General features: G+C 36.0%; 1 protein-coding gene across 5 annotated transcripts in view; it reads right to left on the reverse strand.

Moving 5' to 3' along the window:
* Positions 1-1,661: 1,661 nt before the first annotated feature.
* Positions 1,662-26,114, reverse strand: part of BRINP3 (BMP/retinoic acid inducible neural specific 3) — a 338,833-nt gene continuing 314,380 nt past the window's right edge. For 4 of the 5 annotated variants that reach the window (XM_032466775.1, XM_032466776.1, XM_032466774.1 and 1 more), the window contains one exon: positions 1,662-3,196. In XM_032466775.1, coding sequence (XP_032322666.1) covers positions 2,080-3,196 — 1,117 coding nt within the window. In that variant the 3' untranslated portion in view covers positions 1,662-2,079. The remainder of the gene's footprint in view (positions 3,197-26,114) is intronic. The other variant, XM_032466773.1, reaches the window with a different exon arrangement.

Consider the following 26,114-nt stretch of genomic DNA (forward strand, 5'->3'; position numbering starts at 1 on the left):
GTGCTTTCTGGGTCTCAGTGGCTCTGGACAGCTGGGCCTCCAATATGATTCTGAAAAAAAATCTAGTGGCAAACCTGACTTACAGCAAATGTCTCTTGAAATGTATTGTCTGGGTTTGACAAGCTTGGTCATTCTGTGGATGATTGATTTTGGATGATATATTCTGGTTTTATTTAATTACTCAGGTGTACTGTGAAGGTATGTGTTTTATAATGATTTAGAACTCAATTTCATAAGCGAGTCTTGTTTCACCATAAATCTTTGCATGTAATGAGATTAAATACAGAAATATGACGGTTCATTTAAAGCTCAGCAGTGCAATGAAAAAAGGACGGATTCATTCCAGAAAAGTTTGTGCTGGAATCTTGGTCTTTTAACTTTTTGGTCTCTGATCTTGGGGAATTTGACAACCCACTCTGAGCCTCTGTTTGTTTTTGTTTTTCCCACCAAGAAAATGGGAATAATAATCTATAACCTAGCGTTCTCAGAATTAAATAAATAGACTATCTGCTATGATACCAGAAGGATGGTGTTTAATAACTGTGTATATTTTCAATTAAATTACCTACAATAGTGAAAGTAAAAAAAAGAAAATCAGGTGAATAAAGAAAGAAAATCAGCTAAGATACTGGGTGGAAAAATTATGCCATACTTCTGGTAGATCAAATGAGTACTTGTCTGGACTATCTGTCCTTAAAATGCTTTGGAATTGAAAACAAGCAGCTCAAGAATCCAGAATGTCTGTGTGCTGTTTTTGTCATCAGTCATGTTTTTTTATCCATGTCATGGGTTCCTTTCTCTGTGCCCTGGGAAATGACTTCATGACCTCAGCAGGGAAGCTGGGCTGAGTAATGCATTTGTCTAAATTGCAAGAAATGTGTATGAACTATTTAGACAAGAGCTGACTGATAAATATCATAACCACACTTTACAGATACATCCATACATCTAAATAAGAATGCAATTGAAATTCATAGATAAAAAAAGTATTAATTTTATACCTAATATTACACCATGGTAATATGGGAATTTTATTTTATTTTATTTTATTTTTAATATGGGGATTTTAAACCAGAAATTTGAACTAAAGCTAGTTTATATTGAAAGTACTTGCTATTCAAAATATATCTTTGTAATAGCAGTTTCTCTGAGAGGTAAATAAATGTCTTTTTACATTTGGTTAGTTATTTGATCATTTATTTTATGCCAACACATACTTTGTGAATTCCTGAAACGTTATCTTATTGACATTGGTAAGGTGTTGGAATAACTAGGCTTTGAGTACCTGGAATGAGAATGACTGCGCAGAGTACGCTGCTCATTGGTCATCAGAATGTAGTAAGAGAATGACAAAGCACTTTACTAAGGAAATGAAGGGTTTACTTTATGACACACTTATAATCACACTGACTTTTCAGTTTGTTTGACAAAATGTTCTGATATTTAGTTGGGAAGTAAGTTTATGTGTTTATTTTAATAATGATGGTGTCTCTAGAAATGGTTTATAAGTAAAGATAACCAATAAGGCACTGCCAGTACACTGTAAACCATAAAAATACAACTGAAGGCTAAACTTTCTACCTAGTTCGGTTTTCCCCAAAGGTTCTTGAAAGGGACCTTCAAATGTTTCCATTAAAACAACTTGGTGAATTCTCCCCAGGTTCTAACAAGCTATATCAAAATGGAGCTCATTTCATGGAAAAAAGGAATCCCACAGCACTTCTTTTTAATAACTGTTCAGCTACAAAATTTTATTGGTATCTTTTTATGTTCCCTCTAGAGGATGTAATGCACAAAAGCATTGCCACGGAACATATAAAATTACAAATGAAATTTATTGTAAAAAGTAGAATGTCTTCTAGACGGGTGTCAGTATTTATTTCATTCATAAACCAAAACTGCAGTATAATATATTCATTGTCAGCAAGTTCATGTGTGTAAATTGCCATCCAATGTTATTGACTGATATAAGACAGATATTGAAAAGACAATTTAAATTTACTCTTCCAAACATAAACTGTTCCACAAAAGCACTGTAAAAACTCCTTCAAGATTTTGGGTTGTGCTTGACATTTATGGTTAACTACATAATTTGGTCGTGTCATAATCCACGGTGTTTGGCAATTTGGCATTAAACGCCTGCAGAGCGGACTGGATCCTCACCACCTCACTAGTAGACAGCTTGAGTCTGTGACGAAGCAAGCAAGAGAAAAGATCTAGACGACGCTGGCCGGGTGGGGAGAGTTTATTTACACGGTCTCTTATCTCCAGAAGTTGCAAAAGTGCTGAGTCCTGGGATCCCTGAGTGTAGGGGTAGTCCAGCTGCAGGATCAGGTCCCGGATTGCCTCCGGATCAAAGTGCATGCTGTAGCCAAACACTTGAATGTTGTTGATTTTCATGTAGCCCAGGTTGCGGGAAGGGTCAATGAACTCCAGAGGTTCGTAGTAAATGCTCTCGTTGCCATTGGGGCCGCTGGACTTGATGCGACTCCTCAGATAGATGTGCACGGTCTCAAAAAACGTCTTCCATTTGTTCCCCAGAGTCAGAGACCAGTTGTAACACTGCAGGGGGAGGTCCAGCTTAGTCCGCTCCCAGTCGGGAAAGCTGTTTTCACTCACAGGCATGAACCAGCTCTCAGAGTGGCTGCCTCCAAAGGGATTGACGTACACAGCCAACACCGGCTCCAAGGTGCTGTTCTTCGTTAAGCAGATCTGCAAGGAGAGCCCCAGGATCATGTGGACCAGGCTGGACTTGTACTTGTTGCTCTTCAAGGTCAGCAGCATCCGCTTCCGCCAGGAGGGGTCGAACCAGCTGTTGAGGCGCATGTCGTTGCTGATGAAAATGGCGTGGACCTCTATGCGACGGTCCGTCTTCTGCAACAGGTACTTCATCTCCAGGTCCTGCAGGTCGGTCTCGAAGCCGATGTAGTGATCCGTGGACTCGGCCACCTCGGGCTTGCAGAGCCCCTGGCTCAGCATGTAGCCCGTGTTGCAGGCGCCGCAGCGGGTGCGGTTGTCGGGGGCGCAGCTGAGGCAGGCGGCCGCGTCGCCCACCGTGCAGGGCAGGAAGGAGGTGCAGACCACCTGGTCGTTGGGACACGTGCACGAGTGCGTCTCCTCTGAAAAGCTGCCCAGGAGGCCGTTCTCGTTGCAGTAAAGAAAAGACTGGATGCGAGTGAGCCAGTAGGTTGAGGTTCTAGAAATACAAAACAGAAGGAACCCCTATAAATACAAAGACATTATGTGTGTGTGTGTGTCCTGCACGCAAGTCATCTTAGGTCTGAAGCTTCCCTATGAGTTTTTTAGCTCCTTTCCAGCTATTCGAGACAGAAAATCCATATAGTTCATGGCTGAAAAAAATTATAGGGGGAAGGAAGTAGTTCAATGGTAGAGCTTATACTTAGTATGCACAGAGTCCTGGGTTCAATCCCCAGTACCTCTATTTAAAAAAAAAAAAAAGGTTTAAGAAAAGTTAAAAATAAATAAAGGAAAAATCATAAATATGTACCTTTATAATATTTATGTATATATACTTATATATTTTTTTTCATCCATCACTGCACAAGTTTAGATATAGATACAGTTGATTTGAACTGGAAATCCCTTCTGAAGAGATGGTGTGCCATCTCACTAGTGTACTTGGAAGCTGATTGTGAATATAATCGGGTTGGTTATTGTTTGGAAATGAGAGCCAACAACAGGAAATAAAAGTGATTTATCATCAAATACCGAGAGCAAAATTAGCGTATAAATGACGATTGTTCATTCATTCACTCTTAGCTTCCTAGAGCACTGATATTGCAAGAAGCCTAAATAGAAAGTAATATAAAAATGAAAGAAAAAGAAGCAACTCTAAGTTGTCAGTCAATGGATTTATATCCTAGGGTTTCATCAACATTGAAAGCACAAGTACCCACTGAGAGGGAAAATATTATTAAAACATGTTTGATTTTTATCTTTACAGGCTGCTCAAGAAAATTGTTGAAAATATCTTATTAAAACCAACGGCAAGTTCTTTTAATAAGAGTTAAGTGTGTTAGTTGAATGTGTTTGATTTGCATCATTAAGATTTTTTTCTTATTTATATCCAGGAATCAGGCTAATACGATGTGAATTTAAGATCTTACTTTTCTTGTTTTCCCACATTATTCAGACTCTGTTAGTGTGTTTAAAATCTCAGTAAAATAAAGAAGGAAAAGTGTGTGACTGGGTGATCAGATAATTCTTTGTGTTTATCTTGCAGCTTTCTCATAGTAGCTGCATGGCAGTGGACAAGTTGAGTGGCCTAAGACAGTAACATCTTCCACACTGAGTTCTTGTGAGAAATAGGCTCACAGTGTAGGATGTGTGTAGACTATTGTACAGTGCATGTGTCAGAGCAGACACTCAAAAATTGTGTCTGTTCTGGGTATTCTGATGCCTTTCCAATGTTCATTATTCAGTATACCTCAGATTTTTTGCAAATTGTATATATTGTATATATTGTACTCCAATCCTTTAGACTTACTATACTGCTGCCATTTTAAAGAATTTGTATGTGATGAATCCCGGTAAAATGCAGGTATTAATCTGTGTAAATAATCAGTAAAAGCAATGGATTGAGACATTCAGAACAATATTTGAGCTACATACATTATATATTCATTTTTGGTCCCTGTCCATCCTCCCCTTACAATGTAACACTTTTAAAGTAAGCTCTTCTTCCCTGTTATCCCAAATAAATTAAGTAACTCCTTTTTTCCCCTCTTAGAACATTTACTTATTTGTCGTCGTAGTGTCCTTCTCCACTTAAAGTGTTATGTTGTGTACTATACGCCATCTATCCTGTTAAACATAATACCCAGCTTTCTAGAATCCTCATGCTTGGTTTATTGCTTTGTATCCACCACCTAGCAGAATTCCAGGAGATTACAGTCCTCTAATATTTAATGAATATTAGATCAAATGCACAGATGAATTAAAGGAACATTTTTGCAATAAGCATATCCTGAAGTGAAATTTAAAGCCTTAAACTGCAGGTTTAACACAGTTGTGAAGACCTAGCTCCCGAGCTGCAGGAAGTGGAGTTACACCACATACATTTTGACATTTTCACAATTAAATCTATATAAAAATCTGTATAAATCTGTATATTAAAAAAAAAGAAAAACCTTTCTTTTTCAGATTCCCTAAATGTAACTGTTTTCTCTAGACCCAGAAGGAAAGGAAAACCCAACCCAACCCTGAAACATGAAACATTTTCCTCTTAATTATGGCCCACACTGAAAAACACTGACTGGGAAAGCACACCTATTAAATTCATTTCTAATGTTCTCAAGATACTTTTAAAATAAGTTCTCAGAAAACCTCTCCCAGAAGGTGGCCCAAGGGTCGTGAAGGAGCAATGATGTGAGGCGGTCTGGCACTCGGGGAAGCACACATCTCTCTCTGGGTAGCCCTCCTCCTCTCCTCTGCTTCCTTGTTTCCTTGACACAGAATAAATGTGCAAAAAGCTCCCTTTTCTAGTTTAGGAAATAGCTTGATTCATTATTTCTGTATTCAGGCTCAGAATATAAAAATTATTATTGATTTGCTATCTGCAGTTACTGATATATTTATTTTATCAGTTTTCTCTCCATCAATTAATCTCACTCCATCATGCCTTCTTTCTTTCTCTCTCTCCCCCTTCCTTTTCCTTCCTTCCTTCCTTATGCGCCTCTCTCCCTTTCTCCCCTCTTTCTCTCTTTATTTCTGTAGTTCTATTTATATCTATCTATTATAAAGCATAGAAAATATATATCCTATATGGATTATATTTTCTTCCCTGGAACAAAAGCATAAATTACCTGAGCCAATTCGTCTCTCACTGTAAGCTCTCATCATGTTTCTAAATCATAAGGACAAACAAAAAGGGAGATAAATAGACCTAAGGCTAAAGGCAGAGCTCACAAACTAGGGCACTGTAGAAAGACTCATGTGGACACTTTAGAAAAGCAATGCCTTTTCCAGCTTTCAGTCTCTTCCAGTCCTTTTCACGTCCCCGCAGATGCATTACTGAAGGAACACGTTCTGGCTTCATGGGTTTCAGCTTGTCATGCATGAATATTGGTAACTCTGCTCACTGTCAAAGCCCCCGGTCCCTGGGATGGAAGAGTTGGCGTGTGGACTCTCCTCCTTGCTGCTTCTTGTCTGTTCTCCCCTCTTACTACCTTTTGACTATTTTACTGCATTTCATGAGTAGGGAATAGACTTTTAAAGGAACAAAATTCAATCATCAGCCTTTTCTTTACTCCTTGAAAAACCTTGGCTAAGGCAATAGTCAAAAGTAGAAAAATGGAACAAATTTCAGGATTGTGGATTTTTCACTTACCCCAAAGATCATGTAGGGTTTTTTTTTTTTCCTGATAAAGTAAAATGTAAATGCTTCTAAAAATTTTTTAAAACAATTTTTGAAATGTCTTCAATATTAAAATTAGGTGGTAGCAAGTATTTTTTTTAACTCTGTTTCCTTTTATACCCAAACATTAAAACAAAATAATGCGACATTTTTTATTCTCATATATGACTTCTATTCACATAAACTATTTGAGGCCTGCAGGGCTATGAGAGAGGAGGCTATGTTGAAAGATGAACTCCTGGCAGGCAGGCCTTTTGTTGCTTTTTATCAAATCGGTGGCCTTGTTCCTGACGCCTACTTAGTAGCACTTCAATAAATATTTACTAAACAAAGGAGGTAGTAAAGGAAGGGAGAAAGGAGGGAGAGAAGGAGTAAGGAGGGAGGGAGGGAGAGAAAAAATTAAAGTGAAAGAACTATATGGATAATAGAAGAACAGAAGAAAGAAATTAAGGGAGGACAGTGCTGAAAAAGCCATTGACGTGGTCGTGGCAATGATATGGGGCACCTCAGGGGGTTCAGGAACCCCCCCACCTATCAGGAAGTCAGTTTGCATTTTGAAGACAATTTCTAAAAAAAAAGCTTTTAGGGGACAGCGTTACAAAAAGGAAAATACCTTCTGGAGTTAAGTTAAACTTTTAGAAAAAAATATCCTTAGCCAAAAAACCTATAGCATGTTTATAGTTCAGAAATCAGGTGGTGTACAAATTTGAGAAGATTAGATGTACATTTAGTTCAGTTGTCTCTGTTCAACCGTAGCATTCTCTATGTATTTAAAGCCTGCTGTTCTCCATAGGACACACACTATGTGTCAAAAGAGACTGGGACTATGAATATGGGATTTCTGGGTCAGGCTTTATTACCCTGTGACCTGGGGTAAGTCACTTAGCCTTTTAACTTGGAGGGAAAGTTTTAGGAATCAAGGAAATTGGTTCAGATTTTGATTCTGCGTGACCCTGGGGAATATGCCTCGCTTTGTGAACCTTAAGGGTTCACCTTGCTGATCCGTTGTTGAGACGAAATGATGTTAACATACAAACCTCACCATCACAGGGTCTCAAACATGGTAGCTGCTCATAATGAAACAATATGAATGAAATGCTTATCTCTACAGTGTTCCTGTTATTAAGACTACCCACTAAGACACGGTCTTGTCCTCGTAGTCTTGAGTGATGTTAAGTGGCACTGGTGAAACAGCTTCCTGGGTCCCCTCCCAGACATACTGTAAGAAGCCCGAGGAGCAGCGCCCAGGAAGCTCATTTTAAAATATTCAGTCTCACAAAAAAAAAGAGCCAGTCTTGTCAAAGGACTGCATGTGCAGAGGACTTGAGGTAGGAAAGGTCTTCTTTTAAGGAGATACACAAAAGGCAGTGCTGCTGGATTGAAGACAGTATCAGTGTAATAATAGACGGTGCAGTAAGTAGTGGCCAGATCACGCAGGGTCTTGTTTAGCTTTTAAATTTATTTTATGTGCAGTAAAGAATGGTAAAGAGATTTAGGCAGAAGTCGATGTATGTATTTAGCAACTGTCTTTCTCTTTGTATTATACCAACAGTATTTCAAAAATCAGGTCCAGCTGTTGTGCTTTTAATATGTTTTTTCAGTGCCAAATATAAAACACGCAGTTCCAGACAACTGTTGTGTACACAGAGGCTGCAAGTTTCCTATGTATGGAAATTAACAACCCAAACAGCTATTACGGGCTCTTGACATACCAGCTCGCCATCAACATATAAAAATATGTCCAGAGAAGACAGGGAAAAGTTCACACTTCTGTAGGGAGAGGACAGGACCAGACAACTTGGAATTAACATGCACCTGGGGCCTTGTGGTCACCCTGGAGGCTGAACGTGCAAACCCTACAATAGAACATTTCAGCATGCACATGCACAGAAGGGTAAACCAAACACTAAAGCCAACCTTAATAAATGAATTCTACTGTCACAGTAGTAGTAACTATTCAGTGACTTCTCTCAGATCATGGGTCAGCCACTTCATACTCTTTATTTTTAATTCTTCACAGTAGATTTTTAAAGTTGAATCCCATTTTAAAATTTGAAAAACACCGAGACTCACAGTTGCAATGATTTTTTGTTACATATCTACTACATACGACAACGAAGACAGACTCAGAGAAGCAAATCTAATTTTTTTTTTTTAACATGTGTTGTAGAGTGAGGAAAATTGCTTAACAAATGACTTTAGGAAAAATATCTATTTATTGCCATGCTGGACCACATCAAACCAAAACAACTCTTAATTGTGATATAAAGTTGAGGTTCTTGAGTGACAGTCCACTGTACTGGCTTCAATCACCTTTTGGGAGCTCAACTATCAACTTTGAATCTTGTTTCCCTTAACTCATATGTAAAATGGGCATAAAACATAGGTGGTTGTAAGAATTAGGCACAACTGCAGAAAAAAAAAAAAACCCAAAAACCTTAAACCAGTGCCCATGCACAGAATAAATGGTAAATAAATGTAAATTCTTATTATCACTGGTATGACGAATTGTTACCTTTTAAAGAAACAGCATTGCACGCAGTCTTTTTACAAATTTTTTTACCTCCAGAAAATGGAAAATGTCATTTTATCTTCAACAATTCATGCATTAGATGCATAATATCACAATGAACCTCTGCATTTCACCTTTATCAAATAGACTTAGTTATCGGTACCATGATCAAGACTATATCTAAAACTCCATATAGTGGGGGGAGAGTACAGCTCAGTGGTAGAGTGCGTGCTTAGCCTGCACGAGGTCCTGAGTTCGATCTCCAGAAGCTCCCTTTAAAAAAGAACCTAATTGCCCACCCACCAAATAATTTTTTAAAAAACCCTATACGTATGGCTTTTGTGATAGTTTGGAAACTCTCAAAAAGCTGCAAAAAACAATATTTTTCAAATTTGGGGCATATATTCTGATGCAGGACAGTTTACACTGAGGTATAAGAACATATGTTGATACGAAAACAATTACCTCCTCTCACAGTTAAATCTTCTCTGAGCACCGATCATCTTATTTCAAAGGTCCCTTATTTCAACCTCCTTTTTTTTTTGCTCTCCAAATCTGTGCAATGTGGATCTGAATTTTAAAATCTAAACAATACCACTTCCATCTATTTTTTAAGTTAAACATTACTCATTTCATTCATTATTCAATTCAGCCTTCATAGCTCCGTTCTTCTCAGACCCTAATACTTTAAACCAAATAAGAATTTGGGATTAAGTGCCCACAGCCATTTAAACGATCATAAACTGATTATTAGCTCAGTCACAGACAGATAACACCAAACAATAGTCTGTCACTTGCTCTCTTCCTGCTCTGGGGCTCTGTCCACCTCTGCTTCGGCAGTGTGACCTGGGGCTCACGTTGACAGTTCAGACACACGACAGTCTTACTCTTGGAAATAGTATCACACCTCGAGAAAAAGAATATCGTTGTCAAAGGTCCCTTGGCTATGAGTCTCCCAAAGAAACATTGTGTATAGATACACACCTATAAACCTACAGACACTTACATACAGAGGCACGTTTTAATTTATGAACTTGAATTTAAGTATCTACTGGAAATTTTGGTTTGCAGGAAGATGATGAAAAAAGTGAGAGAAGCAGTAGGAGATGTAGGTGATATTTTAAAGATCATATGAGCTGAGATTTTATCAAGTGCACAGTATCATTATGGGAATTATTTCATTTAACCCTCACAATTCTCACTACTCCTCGAAGTAAGGACCTTTGTTATTGCCATCTATATTTAAGGACATGATTTGTAAAAAGCTTAAATGATTAGAACTTGTAGAAGGTCAAAGCTAGTAAGTGAGCTAGTAAGTGAGAACTGAAGGGACCTGGTCTGCATTGCTCCCAGCAGTTTCGGGGGTATGACACCAAAATCACAGACAGTAAGACTAAAAAGTATCACGTGGACAACATCAATCCAAAAAGTCCAACAAATCTGCAGTTCATTAGGCTGAAGGGTGTAGCAGAAAAATCTGCTGACCTCTTATACAGCAGTGACTGAAACATTCTGTCCACCTCTGTGCTGCATTTGGTACTATAATTTAAGAAAAATCGATAGATACGTCTTTCTTCTACTTATAACATTTGAAAAGAAACAAGTCGACATTCCGGGTGTGCAGTGTGAGGCACATGAAGAACACAATTACCTTATTGTACATAAAGGGGATATATTACAAAAACAAAAAGAATCCACATTTAATTTTCCAACAAAAACTACCAAAACCTGAAATAGTTTGCTCACTAAATCATGTTAGATATTAAGTGAAAAGGACTTGAAAAGTGTTTATTATGTGCATGTTCAGTCTATGAAGTAGTCAGTGTAATTGAGGAATATTGACACAAATGCAGTTATTTTGCAAATACGGGAAAATCAAGTCTTTCCTATGCACTTTTATAACACCCTAGTTTTCACCCACCGTAATATTCATTACACCAAGTCATTATTATCCAATTATCTGTATCCCTCATTACATTACACATGCTGTGAGGAAAAAGATATATTTGTTTACTTTACCATTTTATTATCATAAGCTCCCTAAATCAGTTTACAGTGTTTATGCTTAAGTTTTCCCATTACAAACTCCCAAAACTTTATTAGTCTTAAAATATGTGCATGATGGATCCAAATTTGAAAATCTAAACAATACAGAATTTTTAAAAATAAAATATTTATAAAGAGAATATTTTACTTTATCTTTCACAGATCTGTTCATCTCTGACTTTCAAGTTTTAAACTAAATAGAAATTTGACATGGATGAGTAAGTTAATGGACAAAAAAGAGAAAAAGCTAAAAAAGGAAATTCGATGCTAAATTGTTAACATCCTTGGTTATATTTATTTATTTATGATATTTCATTTTGGTTTTCTTGATATCTAGTGAGTGAGAAACATTTTCCAATATTACCCTGTTTTCATTTCTGTTTTTCTTTAAAGTATGTTTCATGACCAATTTCCCATCAATTAATTAACTGCATCGTGTCATAAAAAACAATAAAATGTTCTTGTTGGACACTGGAAACAAATTAAATAATTGAATCAAATTTTAATGCTATTTATATCTGAAGCATATTTTTCAATTAAATAAAGAAAATATGATTTGTCCAAGTCTGATGCCCATCTAATCACATAACCAGGAACACAATTAGGGCATAAACTGTGTATGATATGCATTTGTGTGATAAACATCTCTCTACATTGAATGTCTCTAAACTTTTTTATTCTTTCTTAATACAATCATCATTTTTATCTACAATGATGGGTATCAACTCATCCCTTCCTGTCTCAGCTAAAATAAGACCTAGTTTCTGAAGGTCCTGCACCTGCTCTTTTTGTCATTTTATCACATTTATGTACTTCTAAGCTAATCTTAAAATTGATCTATTTCTTACTGCATGATACGCAATATCTCTCATATAAAATATATTTTTTGCCTAACTTTGTAAGCCTGTTACAGACAGTACATAGCGTTCAGCACTCTATTATAATCTATTCTCCATGGGCTCTCCTGTTCTCCTCCCTAAATATGGCATGCTCAATTTCAACGCAGTGAATTTTCTTGTTACAGAATTGAACGTCCTTTCTCCTCTGCTTAGCCAGTTCAAGACGCAAACTGAGTCATTTGTACTCTCTACAGTTTTTTCTTAACAATCTAACTTACAACAGCTTAATTCTTTGAATGGGTATATGATTTATCGACCTTACTGTATTTGTAATTAAGCCATGTACAACCACTTGTTATCATTTTATAGATTCTTATCTCATTATTTCAACTAAAATATACCATTCAGTATAATGTCTGCAATTTTTGCATGTTTGTTCTCTTAGTTGGAGTATAAGCTCTTCAGGAAGAAGAGAACGAGTGTCATTTCACTGGAACCCCTAGAGGCCAGCAGAGCCTCTGCCCATGCAACCCCTCACGCAACCCCTCACGCAACCCCTCTAGACAAAGCCACTTAACCAGAATTGAATTATGGGTTTATGTTTGTGGGAAAATGTCAGAGGGAATACTTTTAAAAACTCCTCAGCACAAAATGCTGAATAATTCTGGCACAGTATTTTTGAATGTACTTATGATCTGGGAAAAAAAGACGGAGTAAGTTTCAGAGGCTGAAATTGAAGCAAAAGAACAAATATGCAGGAAGATGTGGGTGTTTCGGTGGCCATCTAGGGTGGAGGAAACAGAGTCCAGTACACGTGGAAGGCAAGAAGCTGAACTGGAGACCCGCTACATGAAGCTGGAAAGACAGACACTACGCACTCAGTCAGCTTAAAGACAAAACAATCTGACGAGTGAGCAAACAAAAAGTCTGGAAAAGGGAGGGAGCAAAATGAGTGTCTGACCTGGCCTCACTGTTAGCAGAAAATACATATTCTACAAATTTGAAAGCACCAATGAAAATGATTTATTTTAAAGTGCTCCAAAATTGTTTTATTGTGGCAAAATGAAACATCTATATTTTCTAACGCACATTTTTACATTTTGTAAAGGACTTGAAGGATCAATATAGATGAAATTATTTTGACCATGAATTTCACAATTGAAAACAGAGAAAAGAGGAACCAGGGTACCAAGACTGAAAAACATGCAAGAAGCAGAATCTTAACAGCATCAACTAAAGAAATGGGAATTATTTGCTCTACACTGGAATTTGACACAACATTGTAAAATGATTATAACTCAATAAAAAATGTTAAAAAAAAAAGGAAAGAAATTGGAATTATTTGTTATCAAGGTCAATTATTAGGAGCATATTTAAATAATTTCAACATAAAGTAAAATATGAGAAAGGCACCAGGGGTTATCAAAGAAATCTTAAAAAAAAGAAAGAAATAATAACCATAACTTGATGCAGGTGATGGTGATGATTTCAATTTAAACCTCATTAAAGGTAAAACAGCAGATTAGCAAAGCTGAGAAGAAAACTGGTGAATTAAAGAAAAACGAGAAAATGATACCGAATTATACACCACAGACAGGAAAAGAGATTGTAAATAGAAAATATATCAAGAGGATAATATTAGAAAAACTGACAAATATCTAATCAGAGTTCCAGGGGCACAGAATAGAGAAAGTAGATGAAATTCCATATAAAATGATAAGAAGTGAGAATTTTCCAAAATTGATACAGTACATAAATCTTGAGATTCACGAAGCACAACAAATTCCGAAAAGAGTAAGTAAATAAAAATACACACCTATTCACATAATCCTTAACCCATGGTTCTTGTTATATACAACAAAGGTTTATTATAAATAACAAAAATGATAGGTGACGAAATGTAAAAAATAAATTTAAAAGACATTAAAGTGTAAGTAAATCATTCATAGTATCACACGTAGGAAGATTCATTAGGAAAGATATCAGTTCTCCACAAATGTATTTCTACATTTAATACCATTCTAATGAAAATTCCTACAGCTTTTCTTTTTTTAAATTGAAAATCTGTAATACCAGAGTAGCTTGTCTTCAATTAACCCTCCCAATAATAATAATTTATAAAATTTGAACAAAATGGAAAACAACTAGTTACAGAAGTTAGAGAATGTCCAAAACAGTCAAAAGCTAAGTGAGTTTTTAACCTTAAGGAAGGGACCACTGCCAAGTGAGAGGCTGAGCGTTGCAGTCGTGTGGGTTTGCTCTAAGGGCACTCCCCAGTCTGGGCAGCGTGGAGAGGATGAAACTCAATCAGTAACCACACTGCCAATGGGCATTTAGGATGTTTGCACGTCTTGGCTATTGTATACATTGTTGCTATGAACACTGGGGTGCATGGATCTTTCTGAATAAGAGTTCCCTCTGGATAAATGCCCATCAAACATCTTCTGTATAGCGCAGGGAACTATGTTTAATATCTTGTAGTAACCTATAATGAAAAAAGAACATGAAAACAAATATATGCATTTATATGTATGACTGAAACATTATGCTGCACACCAGAAACTGACACATTGCAACTGACAATACTTCAATTAAAAAAAAAAAAAAAGAAAGAAACCACACTGCACACTCATAAGGCTTCGTGTGTAAAGAATAGAAATGAGGAGCTACCAGAGAAGACGTAAACTGAGGGAAATAATTCTGGAAGAAGAAAACAAAGAAGAGAGAGAATCCTGAATAAATGCCCTTCCAATCCATGACTTACTCCCCACCTCTGCATTTGTGAGGCAGACGTTGAGGAGTCAATCAGAAAGCAAAAGCTGAAAGACTGGAAATGCTTAGTAGAGACTGTATTTCTCGCCTATCACAGAGAAGACAGTGTTTGCAATTTAGATATCTCCAAGGTAGAGTGGCTTGGTAAATATCTCTGGCTTTACACTCAAATATCAGAAAAGCCACGTCTTTGTAGTAAAGATTGTCACAAGACCACAGATTAGCCCGAAACTAAGTGTTGAACTAAACCAGACTCACTGTAATAAAATGTTAAACCAAATATCTACAGAGACCATGTAATCAACAAATAATAAAACTGCCTGCCAAATTAAAAATCAACATTAGTCCAATAAAGTAGCACACTTCAGAGTCAATAAAAAATATCATCTACATAATCTAATAATACATAATTACGAGAATTGTGAACAGGCAAGTAAATGTAATTCACAGCAAAGAGACAAAGCTATTGATAGAGACAGATCCCGAGATGGCCTACATTATTAGTATTCACTGACAAATATTGACCTGAAACAAATAGACTGCCATGTATTTCTCCAGTCAAGCTGAGTTTGTTCAAGATCATCAGAGAGTTGCAATTTGTGGTCTGCAACCATGGCAAGCCAGCGCAGGTCTCCCACACAACAGGGGAAGGAGAACAATTTCATAGAGGGGAAGAGGGAGCTGGGAGCACTATAGGAAACAAAGAGTCCATGACTTTCCATTGGCCAAGTCCCTGCCAGGGAAGAAGAGGAGCCTCTTCTTCCTTTTGAACTCTTACTGTCCAGGGCCTGACAGATCCTCCCAACTCTATTTAACTGAGGTTTCTATTATTGTTTTTTTTTTTTTTTAACCTATTAGTGATTTTCAGGTTTAAAAAAAAAAAAAAAAAGAAAGAAGGATTTGTCCAAAGAAGACCTGACCTATAAAAATGACTTAAAAATTCTGCACACTGAAGAAAAACAGAAATTGGATCAAGAGAAAGGAAGAAAGAGCACAGACGATGAAAAATATGTAAATAAACATAAAGAATGATTGTAACGTTGAGGAAGGGAGAATTATGGGTGCTCGTTAATTTTTACTTTATATTTTTATGGATTTCTAGTTGTCTGCAATGAACATGTAATTGCTTGTAAAATTAGAAAGTAATAAAAAAGAAAACAATAAATCTCATTAAGAATAAAAAAGAAGTACATGCATATTTTCTTCTCTTAATTTCTGTAAAAGATAACTTGATGCTTAAGGCAAAATTTATAAAATTGCACTGTGAGGTTTAACATACCTAGAATATGTGATAACCATAGCAAAAGGACATGGTACTATAATGATGGAAAGTTCTTACATTTTACATGAAGTGGTAAAAAATTGATTCTCAGCAAGTTAACTAATCCTAGAGTAGTCATTAAAAAAATACAAATAAATGTATATCTAAATATCCAGGAATTACAATGGGATATTAAAATGTTTAATTAAGGGAAAACAAGAGAAAGAGAAACAAAGAAATGACAAAAATATAAACTATAAAAAACAGATGACAATATAATAGATAAAAGCCCTATTATTTCACTTACCGCTTGTATATATATAAACTAAACATCCTTATCAAAAAGTAGAGATTATCAGACTGGATTATGATACAAGATCCAATCATATACTTTTTATAAGAGCAGCACTTTGAAAACACACAGATAAACTGAAAGAAAAACTGTGAAGGAAAACACAGAATGCACATCCTAATGATGAGAAACCTGTGCGACTACACTGATATCAGACAAAGCAGACTACAAGGCAAGGAATACCGCCATAGATAAAGAGACGCCTTTTTCTTCAGTGTTGAAGAATATATTCATTAGGAGAATAAAAGAATCCTAACTGCATGATGCAATAGCAGAGTTTCAGGCGCACAGGGGAGGGAGGTAACAAAGCAAAACACCTAAAAGAATGAAAAGAAAAAAAAATATTATAAACAATAAGTGGAGATTTAACACAACCTCTCCATAGCTGATAGATAAATTAGAAAAAAGACAAATTAGAAAAAAAAGATAAAATAGATAAATTAGAAAAAGGGTTAGGATACAGGAGTTTTGAACAGCATTATCATTCATCATCCAGCACAGAGAATTACTAACAAAAAGTACAAAATATATTATGCATACTGCTTTGCAACTGCAGACAAAATCTTTGCCAATACAGACTAAACCTGTGCTGTAAAATGACTGTCAAGAAACTTTCAAAGTTGGCTCTTACACATTATATCATCTGATCAAATGAAATTAAATTCGATGTCAATCACTAAAAGATATCTGTGAAGGCTTCAAATATTTGGAAATGTATCATCACTCGTAAATAAACTTAGATGACTAATTTCGACTAAGTTTTAAACACAATTACATTAAAATTTAAGTTTCCCTTTCACATAACTATACAAAATATAACAGCTATATAATTGAGACCACAAGTAAATTAGAATCTTTAGAATTTTTTTATATCTCCATATTACTATCTAGTTTATGATATTTTACTTTTGGGGTAACCCTTCTCTGACCATAGCCGCTTATTTTTTTAAACTCATTTTACATGCTGCCACTCTGAAGCATTTTCTGAATTACCTAGAAAGGGTTAGGCATAACCTCTGTAATCAAGCTGCAATTTCTCCTATTAAAATAAAAATGAGTCCTCTATTTCTTTGCCTATCTCTCTTGTCAAAGTCTAAAACTCTAATCTCTTCATTTGTGAGTTCCTAGTAACTGTAAATGTTAGGCACTGCCTGTGACTCCCAGTGACACCAAGTGGGAGAAGGAATGAGAGCGACGGGGTGAGCATGTGCCCCTCTTATTTTGCCCAGTGAGCACACAGACAGGAATCAGGCTGCTCACATACGCACATTTTCTGCATGCTGTGTGAACTACTGAATAGCAGTGAGATGGATTATAAACCAAGCCTTACATAGACTATAGGGAGAATTACATAGAATATTAAGTGTATAGCTCCATAGGTGAGTGGAAGAAGCTCTGTACTAGGACTCAAAATTCGCAGGATATAATCTCACTCCTACACTTAGAAATACGGACACCCATCTACTATCAAAAGTGATGACGGACACTAAGGATCACTCTCTCCTTATCTTCTCGTCCATCAACACTTCTGCTCTCATTTCTTGGTGACTCCAATATCCAGTCAGAAATTCCATCTAACACCTTGGTCTCTCTGCTCCCTGCCATTCTCATAGTCAACAACTTCGAGTATCTTCAACATCTGCCTCCCACTTATGTTTTTATTCTCACCTTTCTCCATGTTGGATTCTGTCACCTCTGTTCTTAACAAAAATTTTGCAAATATTTTCAGTTCCCTGCTTTTGCTTGTCAAGACGCTGACCCTGATTAAATCCAAATCTCGTCTTACTCCATGGCTACATATCAACAGCTGAACACACAAGCATCCTAACTGGCCTCACTTTAAATTCGTAATCCCAACCTCAAAAGGTGCTTCAGGGCTGCCTGTTAATCCCAGTATACTACCCCAGTCATTTTGGACTCTTTATCTAAAGGGTGAATATTTTGCACATGATTATTTCTTTTTAAATGGACATAATTTCTCACTCCCATATGCTGGCTTTACTTCTGATCTAACTGAGAAAATACAATGATCAGAAGCTAATTTCTTTATTATTTTATCAGTAAAACTACTAGCTTACCTGCATTTAAATCCATATGTATATTCTAAATTTCCACTGATTTTTCCCCAAAAGGTCAACCATCTACTGGGTGCTGAATCCCATTTTCCAGTGCCTATTAAGAATTTTGCTCCTGTAAAAATCATTTTTTCTTAATCACTGCAGTACCTCTGTCTAAATTACAATACATAACTTGGGAGTATTTATTTAAAAAGTTCCTTAATTTAACCTCTTATTTAGGATATCATCCAATTTTTCTGCTGTCTTTTTAGCAAAATTCATCAAAAGTTTTGTCAGTTCCCACTCTCTCCACTTTATCTTTCTTAATTCAACTCTAAAACCTCCCCTCTCCAATATTCCATGAAGATGGCTCTGCTCTACCTTTGGATGGTATTGCCAAAATTAGCTGTAAATTAGCTCTATTTAATTGGCTTAAAGGAAAATAAGTGCTCTTGTAAATTCTCAGAAGTACAGTAAAAACTAACCGAAATGAATTTCAGATTCATGTGATCTAGGAAATATTTAGTGTTAAGTTAATATTTGATATTAAAGTCAGTTTAAATGTGTTGGTTTAATCAACATAGACATGTCTTTAGAGTCATCAACATTAAGTATAATACTTTTATTGTACCTAGGCTTACCAGAACTCAAGTGAGTTCACATTATCTCTGCTACAAAATTTGTCAGCGAGAAAAATGGGGGATGATGGCTGACTTGGTTCAATGTCTCATAAAGTTTCCATGGGTTATCTAAACATAATTGTTGGAAACAAGTGAATTAAATAGAAATAAATGGAGTAAGAGCTTTTAGGTGAATTCTTTAAGCATAATTACGTTTATGGTATGTCTATTTAAAAATAGTTTCTCCAGATTCTTGGTAACTTGAAACTTTTGAGTTTTGCTAAATTAAGTTAAATAATGGAAGTTTATTAAATATCTAGGTCATTCCCAAATAAAGTAAGACACTGAAACATTCATTACTGAGCATAGGCTTCCATTTACAGAAAAATTAAAGATATTTAGGATTAGTAATAAATACATTTGATGCCACACCGAGACATATTCTGTAAGAAAGTACACGTTTTCAAAATTTTGTATAGTACTTATAAGTTTGCCATTCTATAGAATGCTAATGCAAAAGACAGTTTATAATTGCTTATTTTTTTGTTTTCACTAGAAATTAAGGTTTTAAAGGTTAAGAATTCTAATTAAAATAGTTAATTAAACCACTAAAATTAATAAGAAAAACATCTTTATATGCAGGGGAAAAAAGAAGGTATAAGGACAAATGGAAATGCATTTTGTTAAAGGAAAAGAAAGGTTAATTTTGTCCTAAAGAGAGGCTAAAAAGAGCAAGAAAAAGAGAAAGGACAAAGTTTGAACCTAAAAAAGGAAGTTATAGAAGGTTTGTGAAAAAGGAACACTGGGAAAGAGTTTAATATGTGGTCAGGATTGGATAATTTAAAATAAATTTAATTGAGTAAATACATTTTAATATTAAAGCTAAGGTGGTATAAAATTAGAATTTGGTTTTCTCTGTTAAAAGAGCAAGATTTCTTGGGATATTTATCTGCTTTTGATAACAGATTGTAAAGTTTCTCTATAATTTATTGAAACTTTCTGTATTTGCCTTTGAAATCTTTTATTGTCATTTTGGTTAAGTGAAGAGTATTTTTTCCAGTGGTCTATAAACCTATTTGACCAAGTGTTTTAAAACCTTTTTGATATCTTTGATGAACTTCATCAAGTCAAATTCTAAATAAAGTTCTTCTGACCTCTAGCTAACTTAGGGACTTTTTAAAATAACATATTTAATTAATCTTTATTTCCTTACTTTTATACTTTACACTTATAAATACGTAAGGAAAAAATCCTAGAAAATATTTTTAACAGAACAGTATATAATGAATTAAAAGTGGACTTTTAAAAAATTTTTTCTCATTTTTATTGGGGCCACTGGGGAGGAGGGCTCTCCCTGTACATGGCCCTGAAGGTCCTGGGGGTGGCCAGGTATGTCCAGCATGTGACCATCTGAAACATCTCAAAGAGAGATTTTAAACTAATCAGGCTTATTTGGTATGTTAATATGTGGGAAGCATCATCAAATGAGTGGTGATAAACCTTCTTAGGTTGTATTGCATGGATAAATGTTATTAATAGAAACATTTTAGAAACTATTAGAAATTTCTAAAATTTGGATATGTCTTGGTATAATGTTCTCAGTCATAATTCTAGTTATTATTTTAAAAAGTTATGTCACAGAAATAACCAACTTTCTTTGACAGTTGCATTGTAAACAGACATTTAAGTGTGCCATTTTAAGTCTTGTCATTTACAAGACAGTTATTGCTTTACCCTGATGCTTTTGCAAAAATCTTCATCTTCTATAAGATTCACGGAAACTACTGTTTGAAAAGTATAGGTTTCTGATAACTTTCTGATCTTGCCACTGAACTGGGTAATAAATTTAAAAATTCTAATGGAAAATCTGATGGTTTCATTAAACTATTAACAGAAAATCGAGATCAACAAGGATTAGTTACATAAGGTTGGATGATATAGTTTATGACTTTTTGTCTGAAATATTACTAGCTTTTAATCTTTGTTTTCCAAAGACAAGAAAACATTTCCCCTTAAGCTAATTATGACTTACAGCAGTATGATAAATTACACCTTTGTAAACAGAATTGAAACATCTATCTTTTCTCTCTACCTGATCCCTCCAGAATTGAAAACATTGGTTATATTACTGTGGCTTTGACTATAATGTCATATTTAAGAATAAGCATAGAATCAGATATATCACCTTATAAACTAAAGTGGACTTTACAGAGCCATAAAGCCCTTTGGAAAAATAACTGGGTTTTTTTTGTTTGTTTGTTCATAGGGTTCCCAGAAGTCTTATCAGGTGAATAATAGGCCATTTCCTGGCAGGTGCAGGAACCTCAAGATAGTTTGTAAACCTTGAGAAGGCTTTTAAAAACTCAATCTGATATTCCTTATGAAAATTTCCAGTAAAGGCAATTTAAAAGAGCCTATGTGATCAATTACACTTATGTAAATAATCAGGCTGACTTTACTGAAACCACTCACTTTGCAAACAAATTAGGCTGCATTTTAGTAGAAAATTTGGCTTTATTTGGTAGAAATAAGGATAATTTTAGAGAGGAAAATTATGCTTCAATGGATATTAAGTTCCAGTATTGTTAATCGTATTTGAGCTTCAGTATTTCCTGCCTAAGACTCACTTCCAAGATGGATCCTTGTTACTCTGTTCCATTATTATAAAGTTTAATTATGAAAACGAGAGTCTAAGCTTATTTCTGAAGCTTATCATAGCAATCTATCTTTGACTAAAGATCAGATGTCCCACGACCTGCAACCAGGAGATTATGCACACCAGAAAAGACATCATTTAAAGGATGCTCTCCAAACCTAGTGGAAGAACTCTTATCAGGTACTCTTAAATAGCTCATGCACAGCAAAACTGAAGGGAACCGATTCTTAGATTTGTAGTCACTTAAAAAAGACCCTGCACCAGCCTGTTAACCTCAAACTCACCCAAAAACAATGCTCAGAGTACACTCTGTGGTCCATTGTGTCTGCATGGCCCAGTAAACACTTACTTACTAAATATTTAGTTTCCAATCTCCCTGAGGATTGTCTTCCTCCTCTTTGAAGTCCCAAATCACTATCCCCAACATCCGCTTTTTAGCTGAGGATGGTATTGAAGATGAGGGTTTGGGCCATTTTAGTCTGTTACTGTTTTCCTGGGTCTCTCTCTTCTATACATGTTACTAAACTTCTATTTGATTTTCTGTGAATCTGTCTCATGTCAATTTAATCCCTAGACCAGTCACAAGAACCTAGAAGGGTAGAGAAAATTTTCTTCTTCCCCAACTAATGAAAGCTAATTAAAAGTCTCTTGCTCTCATTCCATGATAACTAAATTTTATGATAGTAATTTGGTTTCTCATATATGTTTCCTATAAGAACAAACACCTCAGTTTCTGTCTGGAACTATAACGAAGAGATATTCAGGTTACAAAGATCTTCCATGAAAGAAAAAAGAACAATAGCAACAAAGTGGATTCAGGGCTAAAACAAACTCGCTTCTGATTCTGGAAGTTAAATTATTACGTAAACATGAAACCAAGCAGGACACTGTGAGGCTCTCCACAAAAGCCTTTCCATGTGGCCTGGTTTCTTATTTATAGGAAAAAGGTTTTCAGCTTCCTAGACCTTCCCTGAGTTCCAAAGGGCACATTCAAACGTGTCCTAGTTTAGGGAAGAGAGGGAATGCAGAAACAAAGGAAAAGTAGTCAAGAAACAATAGTGCAGCCAGAGGGCAGGATCCTGGTTCCTCCTGGGGCACTTGCATAACAATCAGATACACAGGTCTGAGTTCTTCTGCAGGAATTAAGGCCCCACGCAGGTGGAAGATGGTAACTTCAGGCTGATCACAACAGGACCCCAAACTGGTCGGAACCAGAAGGCTGATGTTTGAGTCTCCTAGAACTCCACCCCCTTGCCTCACTACCAACCTGTTAGGGGAAGGCCCCACACCCTGAAGATCTCCCACCAGATTTTGCATTTTTGTAGGATAAACCTGTTGGAAAATGAATCCGAGCAAACTGTTTTCATTCAGCATTTAACACAGGAAAGGTAATTAATACGGACTTTATGATAATCACATCCTTATCTAAATGCAGTAGTTTATTCAAGATTTCTTCCCATTCTCTTTTTACTTTACTGAGGATTTAAATTTCAAATAATAAAAGGTCATTGACTGAACTGCTGTTGAAATCATTGAGCATTTCTATGTATGAGCATGTTATGTATGAATTCCTTGACTCCAGCACCACAGAAGCCAAGCAGAATACTGTATCTATATACTTCACAATGCTTTTTGGTTTTGCACTGAAAAGTTTCAGAGGATCCATTTACAGTTTTAGACTGTGAAGCGAAATCTATAAACCAATAAATACATAATGGAGTTTTTAATCCAATGTATGCTCTTCCTCTTCCAGGGAACCAAAAGTTTCCTTTTAGAGTCTTCCTAACAAGTGTTTGGAATCTTACAAGAAATGTTTTTTTCTCCCTTTGGTTCATTCCCACATGTATCACTCCTGTAAACGGTCTGAAGTACAACCTCTTGCTATTTGTCTAAATTGAAAGAAACTTGTCATCATGTATCAATGCCTTAAGTTGTTTTGGTGAGAATTGTGCTGGAGCATTATATTTCCCAGGGAAGAACCTCAGATTAAATCAAACCTACAATGTTCACTTCAGTATTCAAAGCATAGTTTTTCATGTTAAAAGAAAATAACAGAGTGTGTTTTCTTCAGAAAAACATTAAAAACGACTGTGTCAAATTCTTCTGCTGCTTCTCATATTCCTACCCATCCTTTCATTCCCCCCGCCTTCTTCTTCTTCTTAAAATGACTTTAAACACCTTGGGAAGATGCCTTAGATTATCCTGTTTTTATCTAGAGAGGATACAGGTTGAGGTGGCACAGGCTGTGCCTACGTACATAGAGTCCCAAATCAGCCGATCAGTTCCTCTGCTAAAAAGTCAGCCCATCTAAAATATATGTGGAAAGCAGCCACAACAACAACCACAACAACAAACCAAATATCTCTCAAAGAATTGTGATAATTAATGAAGTTAACAAAATATTTTACTTTTAAGGGTACACATTTGGTATGTTTTTATACGTTAATTCATTTTCTGACCTGGAATTCCAGAAGAGTAGAGTTGATTAAGACCCAGTCAGAATCAAGTAGAAACACTTTCTCACTTACAAACAGGGTATACGTATTATAGGGCACATTTTTAAAATTATATTGCTAATACAATGGAACAGCAATGGCGGAAATCTGGAATGGGACCTGTGCAGACCCTGGTTTGGGGACTTAAAAATCCAAGTTATTTGAAGACACTGTTAATCTCTCTGGGAATCAGCTTTTTTGCATTTAGAGCACAGACTAGGTTGCACTAGACTATTTTTAAGTTTCTCTTCAGCTTGAGTATTCTGTTTTCTACCTGAAGTCTCAATAATTCTATGTTTTTACACTAACAATACTTAACACAATACCCCTCAAAATGTCAGTCACTATACATTAGTCTGTAGTAACTATAAAAAGTCTGTTCATCGGAGCCGAGTAGTATGTTCCAAAGGGAAACAATCATCTTCTGTTCTCCATAACTATTTTAGAAATAAGTTTGCCACACTGTGTGTACATGTATTTATACTCATATTGGTCTCTCCTGAACTCACTGTGATTCCACTAACACTCAAGAAGAATCATACTGCTTCTCAGATCAAAATCGTCCAAACATCTCATTTAGCGTAGGTAGAAGTCCTTAGTGGGACCTCTAGGATCCTGCAGAATCATGCCCCTCCACCACTCTCACAGCTCCCCAGGACCTCTCTCCAACTCTCTCACTCCACACCACCTTCACCGGCTCCCTCACTTTCTCTTGAAAACCGCAAGATGGCTCCTGTCTCTGGGCATTTACGTTTGTGAGTTCCTATTCCTGGAACTCCCTGGATCATCTGTCTGGATGGCTTCCTCCTGAGTCTCCTTCAAATCCCTAAACTCATCATTTTCTCAGTTGAGTGTTTTCATAGATCTCCTGTTTAATATTGCTGGCTACCCCAGCCCTCCCCATCACCCCTTCTCTGCTTCATTTTCCTTCTAGCTCTAATATTTCATTCTGCTTTAAATGTCTTTCTTCACCAGACTGTTGAGTTCAGTGAAGGTGGGAATCTTTATCTCACTTGTTTATGGTTGTATTCCCAGAAACACTATCTGGCTCATGGTACGCCCTCAATAAATTATGCTGAAGAGTGAATGGATTCATTTAGAAAATTTGTAAAGTGAGAAGCATATTTAGTAGACACAAGTAAGCAGAGTCTGTTCAATTTACAGAAGGTTCTCTTAGACATAGTACGCTTCTCAGCAAAGCAGAAACATATTGACGTGAAAATTATTACCCATTCCTTCTCCCTTTTGTTCTTGACCCTAGAATATTTCAACAATGGACACTCCCCTCCATTTCATTTTCTTTTATCAAACACTGGGATATTTGAAATAAAATTTTTAGTGGGGGAAAGTTTTTAGAATAAAGCAAATGTGAAGCACAAAGGGAAAGATCGACCCTTGAAGATATTTCTCCCCAAACATTGACAAATATTTCTAGATCCCAGCTTCTCATAACATGTCTGGATAGTATCCAGCTGCTTTTCCCCTAAAAAGTAAATGGATATCACTCTCATCCAATAGTGAAAAATCTCTTGCTCTGTCATCCATGTTGGAGTTCATTGTTTTCCACAGCTTCTTAAAAAGAATAATGTGGGAAAGAAACATCTATGTGTTTGCATGATCTTAGCCCTAGAAATCAAAGTTAAACAAATAAAACATTAATAACTTAGGAATCCCCGTCCCTCGTGCTCAGTGCTTTTTGGACAGAGAGATGTGGACAGTCTCTGAGACTAAGAGAGAAGCCCCGAATGGTCATAGTCAGTGATCACTGTGGGAAAACAATGTGATGTGATTTCTTATTAAAGCTTTACCACTTCAGATTATTTTAATGGCTCTAATTACACATAAAATATGGTGGACGAAATTGGTTTTCGAAACACATTCTATGTAGATTTCTATTTGGTTTCCTTACACATTAATAGGAGAATGAGATGTCAAGTAAATGCATGTTTCTCTGAGGAATCCTCTGAGAAAGAAAGCAAAGTTACGAGAAAGAGAGGTCATTAGAGGGTTTTGTGGTGCGTCTGAACTTTGCTAATCCATTCACTCGATCCTTAGTCTTTTCATTCCCTACCACGAAAGGTAATCATCATTCACTGTCTCCTCTATAGCGTCAGATCAGAGGAAAAAT

Source organism: Camelus ferus, chromosome 23, assembly GCF_009834535.1.
Source record: "Camelus ferus isolate YT-003-E chromosome 23, BCGSAC_Cfer_1.0, whole genome shotgun sequence".
NCBI lineage: Eukaryota > Metazoa > Chordata > Mammalia > Artiodactyla > Camelidae > Camelus > Camelus ferus.